Source organism: Entelurus aequoreus, linkage group LG06 (assembly GCF_033978785.1).
Source record: "Entelurus aequoreus isolate RoL-2023_Sb linkage group LG06, RoL_Eaeq_v1.1, whole genome shotgun sequence".
NCBI classification, from domain to species: domain Eukaryota; kingdom Metazoa; phylum Chordata; class Actinopteri; order Syngnathiformes; family Syngnathidae; genus Entelurus; species Entelurus aequoreus.
Window position 1 is genome coordinate 20,808,054 of NC_084736.1, and position 16,613 is coordinate 20,824,666.

A 16,613-nucleotide genomic window follows, 5' to 3' on the forward strand; every position below is an offset into this window, starting at 1 on the left:
AGTGGGGGGAGTGGATGGAAGCAATTTGTGGCTGCGAGGAGCGTCTTCTCAGCACTTTTTTGGGACATATGGATGCAGAATGTCGCCGTCGTGAAGCTAATCTCTAAAAAGTGTAGTTTTCTGACACTTAAGCATCTTTCTTTTGAATCGCAGCTCATGTGGCGCGAACTTCACCCTTGTGTGTGTGGTTTTTTTCATTACCAGTGTTATTTATGCATCCTCTGTCACCCTGGCAACCAGCCTTCATCCCCATCATCCTCCCGGCAGGCAGCATCCCTCATCAGCTGCTTTGTCCTCTCCTCTCATCTCTTCTCATCGCTCTCCTCTTAAGACTTTAAATTTGGCGCTTCTCATCATCGCTCCTTTTACGTTCCCGGAGAGGTTGATGCGTCGTGGTCAAGATGCCTGTGAGACGCGGTCACGTCGCCCTCCAGAACACTTACCTGGACACCATCATCAGGAAATTTGACGAGCAGAGTAAGTACACATATTTGTTATTGTTGTCTTTTTTTCAAGCGTTCACGTGACCTAAATGCGTTTTAATGTTGTTTTTCCACGCGGAAAAAGTTTCGCGCCACTAAGAGTTCGGACTGAGAAAAGCAATAGCACACCTGACAATAACGAGATGCTCGTTTTGTTTTTGAACGCACATGAATCCGTTGAGAAATGACACCGCTATTCCGTGGAATTGCCGAAAACGCCACGGCTATATGAAACGATGCCCCCTGGTGGCTGAAAGTTGGGTAGCAGCACGGAAAAAGAGGGACGTCTTGACATTGTCGCGGCTCGCTTTGGCAGAAAAGGTCAGTTATTTTGGAGGTCTTAGGACGCAAGAACAAAACGCCGTTTTTGAGCTTTGTTTTGCGCATGAAAGCGCTGAGGAACAGGATTTATGGCTCTTTAGACTGACTCATTATTATTGCGTGGAACGGAGTAATTAACATTCACACAACTATTGCTCTATTGGTGGGAAATATTCTGACATATTGGGTATAGATAGAACGCACCGGTGTATAAGCCACACCCACTAAATTTGAGAAGAAAAAATATAATTTCATAAATTAGCCGCAAAGTATTTGGCCACCTGCCTTGACTCACATATGAACTTGAAGTGCCATCCCATTCCTAACCCATAGGGTTCAACATGATGTCGGTCCACTTTTTGCAGCTATTACAGCTTCAACTCTCCTGGGAAGGCTGTCCACAAGGTTGCGGAGTGTGTTTATAGGAATTTTCCACCATTCTTCCCAAAAGTGCATTGGTGAGGTCACACACTGATGTTGGTGGAGAAGGCCTGGCTCTCAGTCTCCGTTCTAATTCATCCCAAAGGTGTTCTATCGGGTTCAGGTCAGGACTCTGTGCAGGCCAGTCAAGTTCATCCACACCAGACTCTGTCATCCATGTCTTTATGGACCTTGCTTTGTGCACTGGTGCACAGTCATGTTGGAAGAGGAAGGGGCCCGCTCCAAACTGTTCCCACAAGGTTGGGAGCATGGAATTGTCCAAAATGTTTTGGTATCCTGGAGCATTCAAAGTTCCTTTCACTGGAACTGAGGGGCCTAGCCCAACTCCTGAAAAACAACCCCACACCATAATTCCTCACAATGCAGTCCGTAATGTAGCGTTCTCCTGGCAACCTCCAAACCCAGACTGGTCCATCAGATTGCCAGATGGAAAAGCGTGTTTCATCACTCCAGAGAAGGTGTCTCCACTGCTCCAGAGTCCAGTGGCAACATGCTTTACACCACTGCATCCCACGCTTTGCATTGGACTAGGTGATGTATGCCTTAGATGCAGCTGCTCGGCCATGGAAACCCATTCTATGAAGCTCTCTGCGTACTGTACGTGGGCTAACTGGAAGTTCACATGACGTTTGGAGCTCTGTAGCAACTGACTGTGCAGAAAGTGATTAGGACACCTGATTCTGATAATTTGGATGGGTGGCCAAATGCTTTTGGCAATATAGTGTATATACATTGTGAAAAATGTACACAGAAAGATTCTGTAAATGTTTGTTTACATACCTTAATTGTTTCCAAATGGCAGTGATGGGCAGTAACAAGCAGCTTAACTACATTTCCCAGTAGCTTGGTGGTAGCTTCACTACTTTTTGAACGAGTAGCGATTCCTGTAGCTTCACTACTGTTAGACTAATGTAGCTTGGTAGCTTACATCAAAGCTACAAAGAGAGAAAAAAGACTGCAAATCCAGGGCCTAAAAAACTATGGAGAAAATACAATGACCTGGATGAATGAGAACATCCATGATGATTGGTTGGTGTTCGTATGCTGAGTCACAGTTGGCTAAGGTTAGGGCGAAATATTACGGACTGGCCAATCAGAGGCAAGATAAGGCGGGTCATTGAGACTAGTGCGCAAAATCATAACGGTCACGCACTCATGTCACATGACGACGAGGGAGTCAGAGACAGAGGGACGCTTCAAGCTGACGACTCAAGAGAAGAAGAAAAAACGTACTTGAAAATGGCAGAGGAGTTAGATTAAATGTTTCCCTTAATGATTAAGATTAAATGCAGGAAACCAGGAAGCAAAATCACAAAAGTCACACACTCGTGTCACAAGACGACGAAGGAGCCGGAGACAGAGGGACGCTTCAAGCTGACCCCTCAAACAAAAAAATACCATAGTTTGAATTGGCAGCGGTATTCTCTCCCGTAGATTAGGTTTTTCTTTTTGTAATGAAGATGATGTCCAGGAAACCCAAAATAATACATGTCCTTGGCCATATTTAGACAAATGTATGCGTATTTTGAGAAAACAATGCCCCAAAACCTTAGTTTTTAGGCATTTAAACCAAAATCATAACTACTCTTTTCATCTAAGATGTGGAACGCAAATTTAGGAACACACATTGACGTGAGTTGATTTCATGAAAAGTTTTACTGCACATAATCATTACCAACAGTTCCCAAACAACACACAAGTCATTGTTGTTGTTTTTTGTCAAGATATAGATATAGCTGTTTGTTTATTGTAGACAGAGAAAATTAATAACATTATAGGGGTGGGCCAAAGAAAAGGCAAACTCAATAAATACACACAGTGGGGTGCAGGGACCCCTAGAGGTAGTAGTAGGGTGTCCCCAGCTAAATGACAGATAGTTAGTAGTAATGGACGCTTATTGGGTCCATTTGTACACTCTCAGTTGCATTAACATTGGTATTACACATGTGGGCCCATAGATAGAAATGCCGTTAAATGTAGCTTTAATAGAGCGTGCTACAATTCTCCGGGATACCTTCCCCTGTAGCATAGCTGCATTTAATCCAGAGTAATGTAAGTTACTACATTTTCCAAGTAGCTTGCCCATCACTACCAAATGGTGTCTGTAACAGGGCAGTGAAACGGCTGATCAAACAAAACAGACGTCATCGTCATGGACCCACTAGCTGCGAAAGCTAGCTCTCCAATCAGCTAAACAGACTCAATAACTTCCCAGTGACCTTGTGGTGAATTTAAAAAACTGAAACAATACAAAAAGAAAGCCATTGTAAGTTAATAACACTAACACAGACATTTATTAGCTAATGCCAATGATGATAGCTTAATTACAGTACGATAGCACATACATATATGCATAAAAACACTCCTACACATCTCACACATGGGACGGTTGTCAGGTTCAAACACTGATGACATCTATTAAACAGACGAGAAGCAAGGAATCATGCAGAGACAGAGTTAAATTTTGCTCAATTGAGGAGAGACGTTATTTGGGCTGTACTGTAGTTACAGATCCAAACTACGCTCTAAAGTCCAGCCCACGTGCTTCCTCTATTTATTTGGGAGGTCCCTGGTTACATCACTGAAGCTGTCGCTGAGGGAAGGAGGGTAATCTCGACAGCTCCAGTTAGACACAATATATGACTATTAATGAAATGCAAATGTGTTGATACTCGTGGTATCGCCCTGTCTCTGCTCTGTCTGCGTCACGGCACTCGATGTTCGGCCTTGGCAGTCATCAGGCCGATTCTGGAAACAAACACTGATACGAGACTGGCTTTGCACAGATATAAAAAATAACAACTTCAGCACAATTGATAATAACTATAGCAACGGCCCTTAAGCATAAGAGTTGTGTGATAATATATACATAATTATTCTAACAACGGTTTAGTAAGAAATAATTGTTTTAGTTGTATTGTAAAACCATATAAACGTTACTTGGAGTGATAAAGGAAAATCCAGACGAGTAAAAACGCTATGGATGGCTAGAAGACGGAACGGAACTTGTGCTTCCGATTGAACGCTCAGTCTAAACAGAAGGGCGCTGTAGCACCTGCAGTGAGCAAACTCATCCAAAAGATGGCGCCATAGCACAAACAATAACACACCTTGATTTTTTTAAACTATTTGCCTTATTGCTGTCAGCGAAGAAAAATCCATGAATTAGCCGCATCGTTTTTATAAGCCGCAGAGTTCAAAACGCAGAAAAAAAGTAGCGGCTTATAGTCCAGAATTTACGGTAATTTTATTTTTGTTTTGTTTTCATGGTAAACATTTGTTAAGGTGATATCATATCCACATGCTTTGACTGTGACATAATTTTTTATTTTTTTTCCCTCACCGAACAAACTTTGTTTACCAATACAGAAAAAATACACAAACAGTGAGTAAGAACAAAATGTATTTAAAAAGTATGAATAAAACTAGACTAAAAAAATAGGTGTAATAAAAATGTGAATGCAAAATTGTACAGTACTACCCTACTTGGTGTGTGTACGCTTGAATTACTTTACATATCAGAACAATGAACCAGAAAAGTGGATACAAATAAATTAATAAAACATTTAAAAGCAAAAATGATTATAAAAAAGGGAATCCAAATACATTTATGTCTTTTTTAACTAATTTTCTAGTCCATTTGCCAGTCGGGTGATGCTATATTTGCATGTGCATTAAAAAGCGGCTGCAAAACAAAGGACTCGACACTGCAATTCGAATCTCAACGCGCACTTAAAAGAGCCGTTCAAAAGACTTGATTAGTTCACGAACGTCACATCTCCACTATTAAGTTGTAACTGCCAGCTGAGCGCCACTTAAGTAGTAATGCTCGCTTTGCCTCGGCCTGCTTGTATTGTACATCCTCAGGTGCATATGCACGTGGAGCAGGTGTGTGCACACGCGCTGCCTAGCAACCGCCAAGTGACTACCATCACGACTTCCATGGAGGAGAGGAGCGATGATGAAAGGCACAGCGAGGGCTGGCGTCTGCTCACGACGTCCATTAGGGGCATATCAAAAACATCCATCTTTTCTTTGGCGATATTTTTTGGCCTCACTTTGCAGCAACATTTTCCCACAAGCCAATAATAATAATCAACATGGATACGAAAAGCATGAATAAAAATGAGGAGATAATATCAATGGGAGTACAAAACTGTGCTAGCCTGCCTGGTGTGCGTACTGCATATCAGATCTCTGAAACAAAAATGTAAAACATGACGGAAAAAAATAAATACAATTTTTTAAAAATACAATAAAAAATGTGTGCAGGTATATTAATATGCTGTATATACGTTAGGTCAGGAAAAAACACAGAGGGTATTTTATCCCTACAAGCCTGTTTCGCAGGTTTCCCTGCTCTTCATGGGATTTTATGTTATATATAAAATCCCCTGAAGAGCAGGGGACCCTAAAACAAGTACAATCCCCTGAAGAGCAGGGAAACCTGCAAAACAGTCTTGTAGGGATAAAATAGCCTGTTTCGCAGGTTTCCCTGCGCTATATAAAATCCCCTGAAGAGCAGGGACACCTGCGAAACAGGCTTGTATGGATGAAATAGCCTGTTTCCCAGGTTTCCCTGCTCTATATAAAATCCCCTGAAGAGCAGGGAAATGTCAGGTTTCCCTGCTCTTCAGGGGAAACCTGTGAAACAGGGATGAAATAGCCTCTGTGTTTTTTTCTGACCTAAAATATATTCCGCTCTACCCCGGTATTGAGCACTGAATAACGGATAAACCACAGTAACCTCGACTATATATAAATGTATATATATATATATATATATATATTTATATATATATATATATATATATATATAAATATATATATATGAAGTATATATATATATATATATATATATATATATATATATATATATATATATATATATATATATATATATATATATATATATATATATATATATATAAGTGAATCTAAACGCTGCTAAGTTTACTTTGCATATGAAGCATAAAAGTGAATCTAAATAAAATGTGTGTGCGTGTCTGTGTTTACATATATATATATTTTTAAATAAAAAAGTGCATCCAAACGCTGCTAAGTTTACTTTACGTATGACTCATTTGTGAGTCGCGTGGGCAATTGCATACACTATAGCTGCAGATAGCTATATATAACCAACCTTAAATGTTATGTGCATAACATTTTTTTTTTAAACGGCTCCCAAACAAATGGCTCACAGCTCGAAATGGGTTCTCGTCAGTGTCATAAAAGAGCTGTTCAGAAGACTCGATTCGTTCACAAACTTCTCATTTCCAAAACAGAGGCTCCCTGAAGCGGAAGTCTGCCAGCTGCTCTTCAGCCTCTCAGGAGGGATTGTGACGCTAATAACATTAGCGCCATGGAAAGGTGGACTTCATTACTTCCACTCCATGTGATTGACCCTGCTTAACAAACACAACAGAATGCTGCATTTATGAGGACGAGTGTTCTAATATTAGCACTTTGTTACCCACTAAGAAGAAAGTAAGAAAAACCTTGTACTACCTGTCTATGTGTACTGTTGTGACTGAGTGGAAATAACATTAGAAAGAATACAAAGTTTTATATATATATATATATATATATATATATATATATATATATATATATATATATATATATATATATATATATATATATATATATATATATATATATATATATATATATATATATATATATATATATATACATACAGTTAGAGTCTTCTTTTAAGAAAAACGAGGTATTGTGTGAAGCTAATGAAAAAGCTCGGGAGCTACAGCTAGCAAATGCTAAAGCAGGGTTTGCTCATTTTTTCCTCCGTTAACTTGAAAATTGTCAACATTTTTGTACATTAGCTAGTTTGGTTAGTGAAGAAGTGTTTTGAATATAAGAAATTATGTAGGTTGTAGCAGTAGCCACTGCAACAATAACGAGTCAAGCTTGTACCTAGCCTAGCTTAGCCTAGCCAAGCTTAGTTTAGCTTAGCAAACTAGCTGCAAATGTCTTTCAAAACCAAACTAATATTGTTTTTTTTCCCCACATCAATATACATATTAAGGTATTGTATACACACAAAATGGTGGGTTAAATTTAGAGGCAAACAAAAACATCAGGTAGCTAGTGAATTTAGCAGTAAGTTAAAGATTAAATGGCCTATTGTTATCTCCAGTAATCGTTTCAGCCTTTATTTTGTATGAACAGTTTTAACTTTGTAGTGTTTTTGTAACTAAGACATTTTATAAGTCTTTATAATGAAGATTAAGACTCAAAAGGACCAATATACACTAGGGACGTGAATCTTATGATGACTTCAATTTGATTCTGATTCTTTGGGTGACGACTCGTTTCAGAAAAGATTCTAAACTAGATAAATTCTCGCAATATATTTTTTTAGTACAGAAATCATAATAAAAACCCTTTTAAGTTATGAAAATTCTCTTGGCTGCTCTTTTTTATTCTATTCTTGCATATTTTTAGAATCGTACGTGAAGTGACACAAATTAACGCCATCATTTTGTAGTTTTGTCTTTTAATATACATATTTCGCACTAAAAAAGATAAATGTACGATTTATTATGGCATGTTTTATTTGCTGTGAAACAGAAAGCATTCCCAGCATGCTTTGCATGCACTTAGTTTTTTTACATCTTCACATGAAACCATAACGTAATAAATCGTAAATGTGATCGTTTGTTTGTAGTGGGACACATGAATATTAAATAACAATTTTTTTTTAAATTAGTGTTATTTAGTGTAACGATTGTACTCAGCTGAAAGATTTCTTCAATTTGCAATCACAATTTCACATTCCTTGGTTTCATTGGTGCACAAATTTCAATGGGAAAAAACACGCTGTCACCCCTAATATATACTGTGTGTATGTATATATATATATATATATATATATATATATATATATATATATATATATATATATATATATATATATATATATATATATATATATATATATATATATATATATATATATATATATATATATATATATATATATATATATATATATATATATATATAAATATATACATATACATACATACATACATACATATACGTTGAGTCTGAAAAAAACACAGAGGCTATTTCATCCCTACAAGCCTGTTTTGCAGGTTTCCCTGCTCTTCAGGGGATTTTATGTGTTTTTTCCTGACCTAACGTATATTCCGCTCTACCCCGGTATTGAGCACTGTATGACGAATAAACTACAGAAACCTCGACAATATATACACATATATATATATATATATATATATATATATATATATATATATATATATATATATATATATATATATATATATATATATATATATATATATATATATATATATATATATATATATATATATATATATATATATATATATATAATACATATACATTTGTGGTCAAAAGTTTACATACACTTGTAAAGAACATAATGTCATGGCTGTCTTGAGTTTCCAATACTTTCATGCTTGACGGTAGGCATGGTGTTCCTGGGATTAATAAAGGTTTAGTGGCCACATGCGTGGACAGCACCTTTTAGCTCTTATTTCCAAAATTGTGTACACTACTAAATTGGGGTCTTATGGCCGCTTATGTGGATACTTACAGTGCCATCTGGTGGTGTCAGAAGAGTATAATATACAATGGAATTTGGAAAAAAAAGTGTAAAAATAAGAATTAGCATGTCACTAAACATGAAGTACACGTTTGTGTACTTATGGACTAAGTACATCATATCAAAAGATGATTCTTAGTTTTTATTCTAATTAGGGTCCAATAAGCCCAAATAGCAAATAGAAATAAAAAAAAGCATGTAAACAAACAGTTTGGGCCTTAAGAGGTTAAAGGCCTCACCTTTTCTCCTCCAAACATATTGCTGGGTATTGTGACCACAGAACTTTACTCCAGAAGGTCTTATCTTTGTCCATGTGATGTCAGATGAAGCAAAAATTGAGCTGTTTTGCCACAATACCCAGCAATATGTTTGGAGGAGAAAAGATGAGGCCTTTAATCCCAGGAACACCATTCCTACCGTCAAGCATGGTGGTGGTAGTATTATGCTCTGGGCCTGTTTTGCTGCCAATGGAACTGGTGCTTTACAGAGAGTAAATGGGACAATGAAAATGAGGATTACCTCCAAATTCTTTAGGACAACCTTAAATTTATCCACGACTGTATATATAAATACATATACTGTATATGAAATGTTAAAATATGAGTGACATTGCGACAACGGTGTCTTCCAGATCGCAAGTTCTTGATCGCCAATGCTCAGATGAAGAACTGCGGCATCATCTTCTGCAACGAAGGCTTCTGCCAGATGTTCGGCTTCACTCGTGCCGAGATCATGCAGCAGCCTTGCACCTGCCAGTTCTTGGTGGGTCCCGGAACCATGAAAAGCGCCCTGTCCCAGCTGGCCCAGGCCCTGCTGGGCTCGGAGGAGCGCAAGGTGGAGATCCTCTACTACGCCAAGGAAGGTACTACAAACACGGCACAGAATCATATGTAATATTTTGCATATATTACGTTTGTATTACATCATCATCACCTACTCATTAATAGCTCCTTTCTCATAATTTTTTAACAACAAATCTGTGCAAAATTATGCAAATTTAAGCCAAAACACAAATATTGCTATCGTAAAAATTCAGGTGGTTTTCTTTGAATTATGCAGAGCGACAATGTCTAAAATGTCATCAAAATAGTTAAATAATATACAAATTAGAAAAGATTAGAAAAGCCATTGTTTGGAATTAAAATGGCATCAAACTAAAATATTTGGTCATCATTTTTCTGATTTTTTTGTCTATTTAATAATAAAAAATCAATTATTAATACATTTAGTGATTTTTTTCTTTTCACCCCAGACAAAAATATATATCCATCCATCCATTTTCTACCGCTTGTCTCTTTTGGGGTCGCGGGGGGTGCTGGAGCCTATCTCAGCTGCATTCGGGCGGAAGGCGGGGTACACCCTGGACAAGTCGCCACCTCATCACAGGGCCAACACAGATAGACAGACAACATTCACACTCACATTTACACACTAGGGCCAATTTAGTGTTGCCAATCAACCTATCCCCAGGTGCATGTATATCATTTAACAAAAATACAAATTAATTAAATAAAATACATTTTGTACAATTGATGCATATAAGATATACAGACATACAATGGACATCGAATTTTGAAAAGACTTGGAATTAAAAGGGCATCAAACAAAAATATTTGTTCTTCATTTTTCAAATGTTGTCTATATAGTTATATTAATAATAATACATTCTATTTGGGTTTATTTGTCTTACCCCAAACAAAAAATGTGAAAATTAAAACTAATAAAAAAATACATAAATAAAATTTGGACATGGATACGTAGATACATTTTAAATATTCATACATATAATAGACATTTAATTTTGAAAAGACGTGGAAATTAAATAGCATCAAACAAAAATATTGTTTTTTTTTTTGTTTTTTTTTCTTGTCTTGAAAGCAGAAAAAAGGGCAACAAAAGAAACTGTAATATTAATAAAAGTACTACTAATAATATACAGTATTTTGTGAGTTTTTTTTTTTAACTCCAAACATAAAACTCTGGAAACAAAAACAGTAAAAAAAAAAATATATAAAATACTATTTGGGCAGTGATAAATAGATCAATATTTTATACAGACATAGAGATGGAGTTTAAAAAAAAATCGGAATCCAAATGGCATCAAACTAAAAAATATTTGTTGAATTTTTTCTGATTTTTTTGTTTTTGTTTTGAAAGAAAAAACTTAATTAAAAAAGTGTGGTAATATTAATAATAATAATAATAATAATAATGCATTTTGTGAGTTTTTTTCTTTTTTTTACCCCAAATTAAACATTTGGAAATTAAAGAAAAAAAGTTAAAAACAATTAAATAAAACAGGAATACATAAATCATTATTATATACAGACATACTTAATAGACCATAAGTATGAAAAGGATATACAGTAAGGTAGTTACATGTAACACTTGCAATAAGCTGCATAGAGTTGCAAATCAAGAAAAATATGTGACATTGATTTAAAATAAAGCCATAAATAAATAGATAGCTAGATAGATAGATAGATAGATACAGGGTAGTTGTAGTAACAGGCCACAGTGACATGTGTAGTTTTCACTCTAATAATTTCCCTCTAACATAAATAAAAAGCTGCCATTGTTGTTGGCAGTGAGAGCAGGTGGGCAGATTGTTCTCCTCATAGCAGCAACTCCTGAAACAACACACATAAATCTCCATCAAAGCATCCAACAAAACATCACTTCACCACAATACGGCGTCCAATTATTTCACGGCCAGGACGACCTTATCTGCACATTTTGTCACTGCACGTGTGCTGTTGTCACGGAGACCAGCGCATCAACTCTTCAGACCCAAAATGTCATCGAGTCCCGGACCGTCTTTGGGTCTATTTTTAGAACACCCTGTTGCAGCGGGAAGACCTGATAAGAGTTTCGGCACAGAGTAGCTAAGTTCTGGAAGGTTTGGACTGCAGATCAACTGTTACCTCCTCCAAGCATCTGCTGTACCTTCTTCCTTTCGCCTTGGTGGAGGTCTGCGCTCAGACGTTCTCGTTATTTTGTGTCCTCAGGCACGTGCAGACCCTGCATGGTGGACATCGTCCCCGTCAAGAACGAGGAAAGTGTGGTCATCATGTTCATCTTGGACTTCCAGGAGCTTGTCGACCCGACGCTCAAGAAGTCGGGCCTGAGACAAAGAGTCAGCCAAGGATGGGTGTACTGTGAGTACTTTTAGTGTACTTTTACAATACTTTTAGTGTACTTTTTAGAGTATAGTCAAACCTGTCTGTACTGGCCAATCAAGGGGCACATCACCATAGACAGGTGGCCATCAATAATTGCTGTTATTTATAAAATGAATAAACTTAAGTATCATGAAAGAAAGTAATTCATAACAAGAAAACAATTTGTTTTGTATCCCAACAAGAGTAAACAATTCAATAATAACAACTAGATGAAGCAATTCCTGAAGGAATTGCGTGTGAATGCTCCAGTGCTGAAGTTCAACTGAAATGCTGACAGAATGTAGTCTGAATGTAAGAATAGTTTGAATGTTGCAATGGTTTGAATGTTGAAGAGTTTGAATTTCCAGGAAGAACGGAATTTGGTTTGGAACTTGGGAGAGATTTAGTTTGATTGTCCAGGATGAGTGGAATGTGTTAATGTTGGAATGGTTTGAATAGGTTGAAAAATGTGGGAATTGTGCAACTTGGAAAAATGTCCCATTCATTTTAATGGGAACTTCCTGGAAATTTTGGGAAAAGCGGTATTTTTTTGAAAATGCTAAAAAATTTGAATGATCTAAATAAGTTGAACGGTTGGTGTTGGAATTTTTTTTCAAATCAGTCGAGTAATGTTGAAGTATTAACATTTTTAATTGAGAAATGGTATTAGGGAATTCCTGGAATTTGGGGAAAACCGGGAATTTTTCATGTCCTGATTAAGAGGAATGTTTTGACGGCGGAACGGTTGAAGTGGGTTGAAAAAAGGGTTAAAAAAGGGTTTGAAAAAAAAAGATTTCTGGGAATTCATGGAATTTTTTTTAACTTAGAAAAATTATAGTTTGAATTTCCAGGATGGTGGGATATGTTGAAGGTGGAATGGTTTGAATCGGTTGAAAAATGTGAAAATGGTGGAAGTTTGAAAAATGGACAATTCATTTTGAATGGGAAAAATGTCCCGGAAAACCTGGAATTCTGAGAAATCTGGGAATTTTTTGAATTTGTCAAGAAAAAGATCGCGATTCCCGAATAGGCTGAACAGTTTGAAGTTGGAAGGGTGAGAAATGTGGAAGGCAGAGCACGCCAAAATCTGGAGAAGAAGTAGAAGAATAAATACATGAATTTTGGTGTAGAAAACCATATGTGTGAATGCTTTGAAGCATTCACACAGTTAAAAGTACATCCATCAACATCATGCATCATTGCAGAACATTTTGATATTAGTGGCAGTTTTTCAGAATAAAACAACAATTCCAGGATGCAAAATAAGTGGCCACATCATACAGATGGCCGCTGTAGACAAGTTTGATCCTACTGCTTTTTTATGCGAGGGACATTTCTGTGACCGCTACAGACAGGTTTGACTGAATGTTTTCATGGTTGTTGCGTTTTTTTTGCACTCATTTGGGAATCAGACCCTATTTGACATAGCAACATCTCCAGCATTGGTCGACCTACAAATAAGTCTCAAGAAGGCATGCTCGGAAATGCACAAGATGTTGGCCATTTTGGTTTTATTTCTTGTATTAATCCACTTTTTTTTTTAATAACTTTTTGTAATTTTTCTCTCGCTTTTTGTTAGAATTTTGTTGATTTTGTGTCATTTCTTGTCTTTCTGCTTGTTTCTTATCCTCTTCTTCTTTTTACTGTTGTCTTATTTGTGTTGCTAACCTACTGTGTTTCATCTTACTGTCACTGTTTTTTTCTAGTTTTTTTGTCCCATGTTTTCCTATGTGTGTTCTTCCTTGTCTCTATACTTAAGTTTCTTATCCTCTTTGTCTTCTTACTTTTGTCTTGTTTTTGTCGCTTATCTTCTCTGCCTCATCTTGTATCATGGTTTTTCAATTTTTTTGCACCGTCATTTCCTGCTTGTTTCTTGTTATGTTATGTTATGTTATGTTATGTTATGTTATGTTAAGTTATGTTATGTTATGTTATGTTATGTTATGTTATGTTATTTTCATTTATTTTGCGCCCCCCAAACAACTGTTACATCAGCCCGGGGCGCAGCCCGAGTGGAGAAACAAAAAAAAAAAACAAGAAACAGAGACTGAGACACACAAAGGAATCAAAACTAAACATTTAAGACTCACAATGAAAACATAAATTAAAAGTCATCCGCGGTAAAAAGGTGAGTTTTAAGCCGTGCTCTAAAAGAGTCCAAAGTGGTGGCGGACTTTATACTCTTTATACTTTTTGTTGTCTTTTTATTACTTTTTTTTTCAAACTTAGATCTTATTTGTGTTGCTTCGTCTCCTTTTGCATCTGATCTTTGTCTTACTTCTTGTTTACATTTTGTACATTTTTGGTCATTTCTTGTCTTTCTGCTTCTTTCTAATTGTCTTTTTCGTTTTACTTTTAGAGTGTTTTTTTTACTTTTGTTTTGTCTGCTTACTTCCTGCGTCTCATTTCCTCTCACAGTTTTTTTGTTCCGTATTTACTCTTTTTTTTATCATTTCCTGCTTGATTCTTGTCTTTTCCTCTCCACTTTTTGTTAGATTTTCTCTACAATCTAGACAAGTACGTGTGTCGTTTTTTGTCTTTCTGCTTATTTCTAATCTTCTTTGACATTTTTCTTGCTTTTGTCTTGTTTTTGTTGTTAACCTCTTGCATATTTCTTGTACTCTTTGCATATCTATTGTGCTGATTTTTATAATTTTCTGCTTGTTTTGAGTCTTTATTTTACCCTTTTCTCTTAATGTTTGCCTAATTTTTATTGCTCCTTTGCATCTTGCGTATAATTTTTGTTTGAGTTTTGTTCATTTTGTGTAATTTCTTGTCTTACTGCTTGTTTCTAATTGTCTTTTTCTTCTTAATTTTTCTCATTTATAACCTCCGTTTCATTTCTTCTCACTGTTTTCTTCGGTGTTTGAACCATTTTTTGTCATTTCCCTTTTTCTCCCAGCTTTTATCCCAATTTGTCACACTTATTGTGTAAAATCTCAAATCTGGACAAATATGTCCTTCCTTCCATTTCTTGTCTTTCTGCTCATTTCTTATCCTCTTTTTCGTTAGTTTTTTGTGTTGTTTCTTGTCTTTTTTGCCATTCTCTCTTTTTTTGCCTCATTTTGCCTCACTTTCCCCCCCCCATTTTTTGGTCAGTTTTGACTTGAAACCATGAGAAATTCTAAAAGTGGGTTAAACTGCACCTCCATTTGTTTAGGATGGTAGTTGTTTACTCATTTATTTACTCTAATAAATGAGAGTATTGTTATGTAACAATGGCTGCATTGGTAGGCTAACATTGTGTGCTTTCCAATGAATGCTACAGCCATCTTTAAAAAGAACAAGTGCTTTATTGTGTCATAGACACAAAACTTTGTGTCTAAACTTTAATCTAGGTGTCTCTCGCAGGTCAGAACCGCAGGTTGAAGATGCGGCTACCGGTGCTGCACTCCAAGCGGCGTCCATCGCTGTCCAAAGATCAGTTTGAGGGGGTGGTTGTGGACTACCTGCAGGTATCTAATGAGATTCAATTCAACACATTTATCGAAAAGTGCTGACTTTGAAGTGATATCGCTGTTCGGTATGATGCAGTAACCTACAAACACTGCAAAGCACGAGCACATATTAAACATTACGTTACGTTAATACCAAAAGTCAGATTTATTATTATTGCACAGGCCGGATTTTGTGTTTACCTTTACTTCCTATTGACAGCAGTGTGTGTATAAATCCTAAGGAACTTGACCCTAAACGCCTCGTGCGCCTGACAGAACAAAGCAGGCATCTGTGCTGCCATCATTCCCAGGCGGCCGAGTCGCTCAATTTTTTTATTTTATTTTCCAGTTTGGTCACATGAAATTCCATGTGAACATTCCTTTAAAGAGGACAGCAAAGAGATTAATTAAAAACAAACGAGTCATTCAGTCGCTGTTTTGAGGGATGTCACTTCCTGACAGGATCCATGAGAACATTCCGGAAACAGACTCGGTCAAGTCGGACACGTTTACACACACAGCCTGAAACATTCCTCTCTCTCCTTCTGCCGCGCTTGCACACAATAACTGTATGACTTATAATAATTCCATTATACTCTACGGCCTATCTCAGCGTTCATTGGATGAGAGGCGGGGCTAATGCTACACCTGACCAGTCAATTATAAACACCTGACCTGTCAAAAGACAGCTCACCTTTGACACCATTGTCGAGTACACAAACCGAAGTTACACACTGTTAATTCACAGTAATTATATCACATATTAGTAGTACTAAACAGTATTTAATATTCTATGAAGCGGAAATCTCTAAGGCTGATAAAAATCGTAATTTCATCATAATTTTGGGTGAAATACTTTTGAAGTCGCACAAAGTCATCAACAAATCGACAATAACAAAACAAGATATTCACATTCTGTATATCGATATGCTAATTATTTTTCAACTTTTCAAATTATTATGAATTATTCAACTCAAGAGCATGTAGGGCAATTACAACAACATTGTCACTCCAGTATTTACGTATTTAGTCATTCACCTATACTCTCTCGACTTACTTTCACTTATTTTTTATTGAAGATATAATTTGTAAATCCTATGTATTATGTGTCACCATGTAAAAGATATGGTGAAAATGAATAATCATAATTAGAGAACAT

The 16,613-nt window shown here is 36.5% G+C and overlaps 1 protein-coding gene across 9 annotated transcripts in view; it reads left to right on the forward strand.

Moving 5' to 3' along the window:
- Positions 1-16,613, forward strand: part of kcnh6a (potassium voltage-gated channel, subfamily H (eag-related), member 6a) — a 55,564-nt gene continuing 38,951 nt past the window's right edge. For 5 of the 9 annotated variants that reach the window (XM_062050203.1, XM_062050204.1, XM_062050205.1 and 2 more), the window contains exons 1-4: positions 1-477; positions 9,488-9,718; positions 11,865-12,014; positions 15,369-15,472. In XM_062050203.1, the coding sequence (XP_061906187.1) occupies positions 402-477; positions 9,488-9,718; positions 11,865-12,014; positions 15,369-15,472 (561 nt within the window). In that variant the 5' untranslated portion in view covers positions 1-401. Of the gene's footprint in view, positions 478-6,494; positions 6,732-6,980; positions 7,032-9,487; positions 9,719-11,864; positions 12,015-14,187; positions 15,148-15,368; positions 15,473-16,613 lie in introns of those variants that run through there. The other 4 variants (XM_062050210.1, XM_062050206.1, XM_062050211.1 and 1 more) reach the window with 4 other exon arrangements.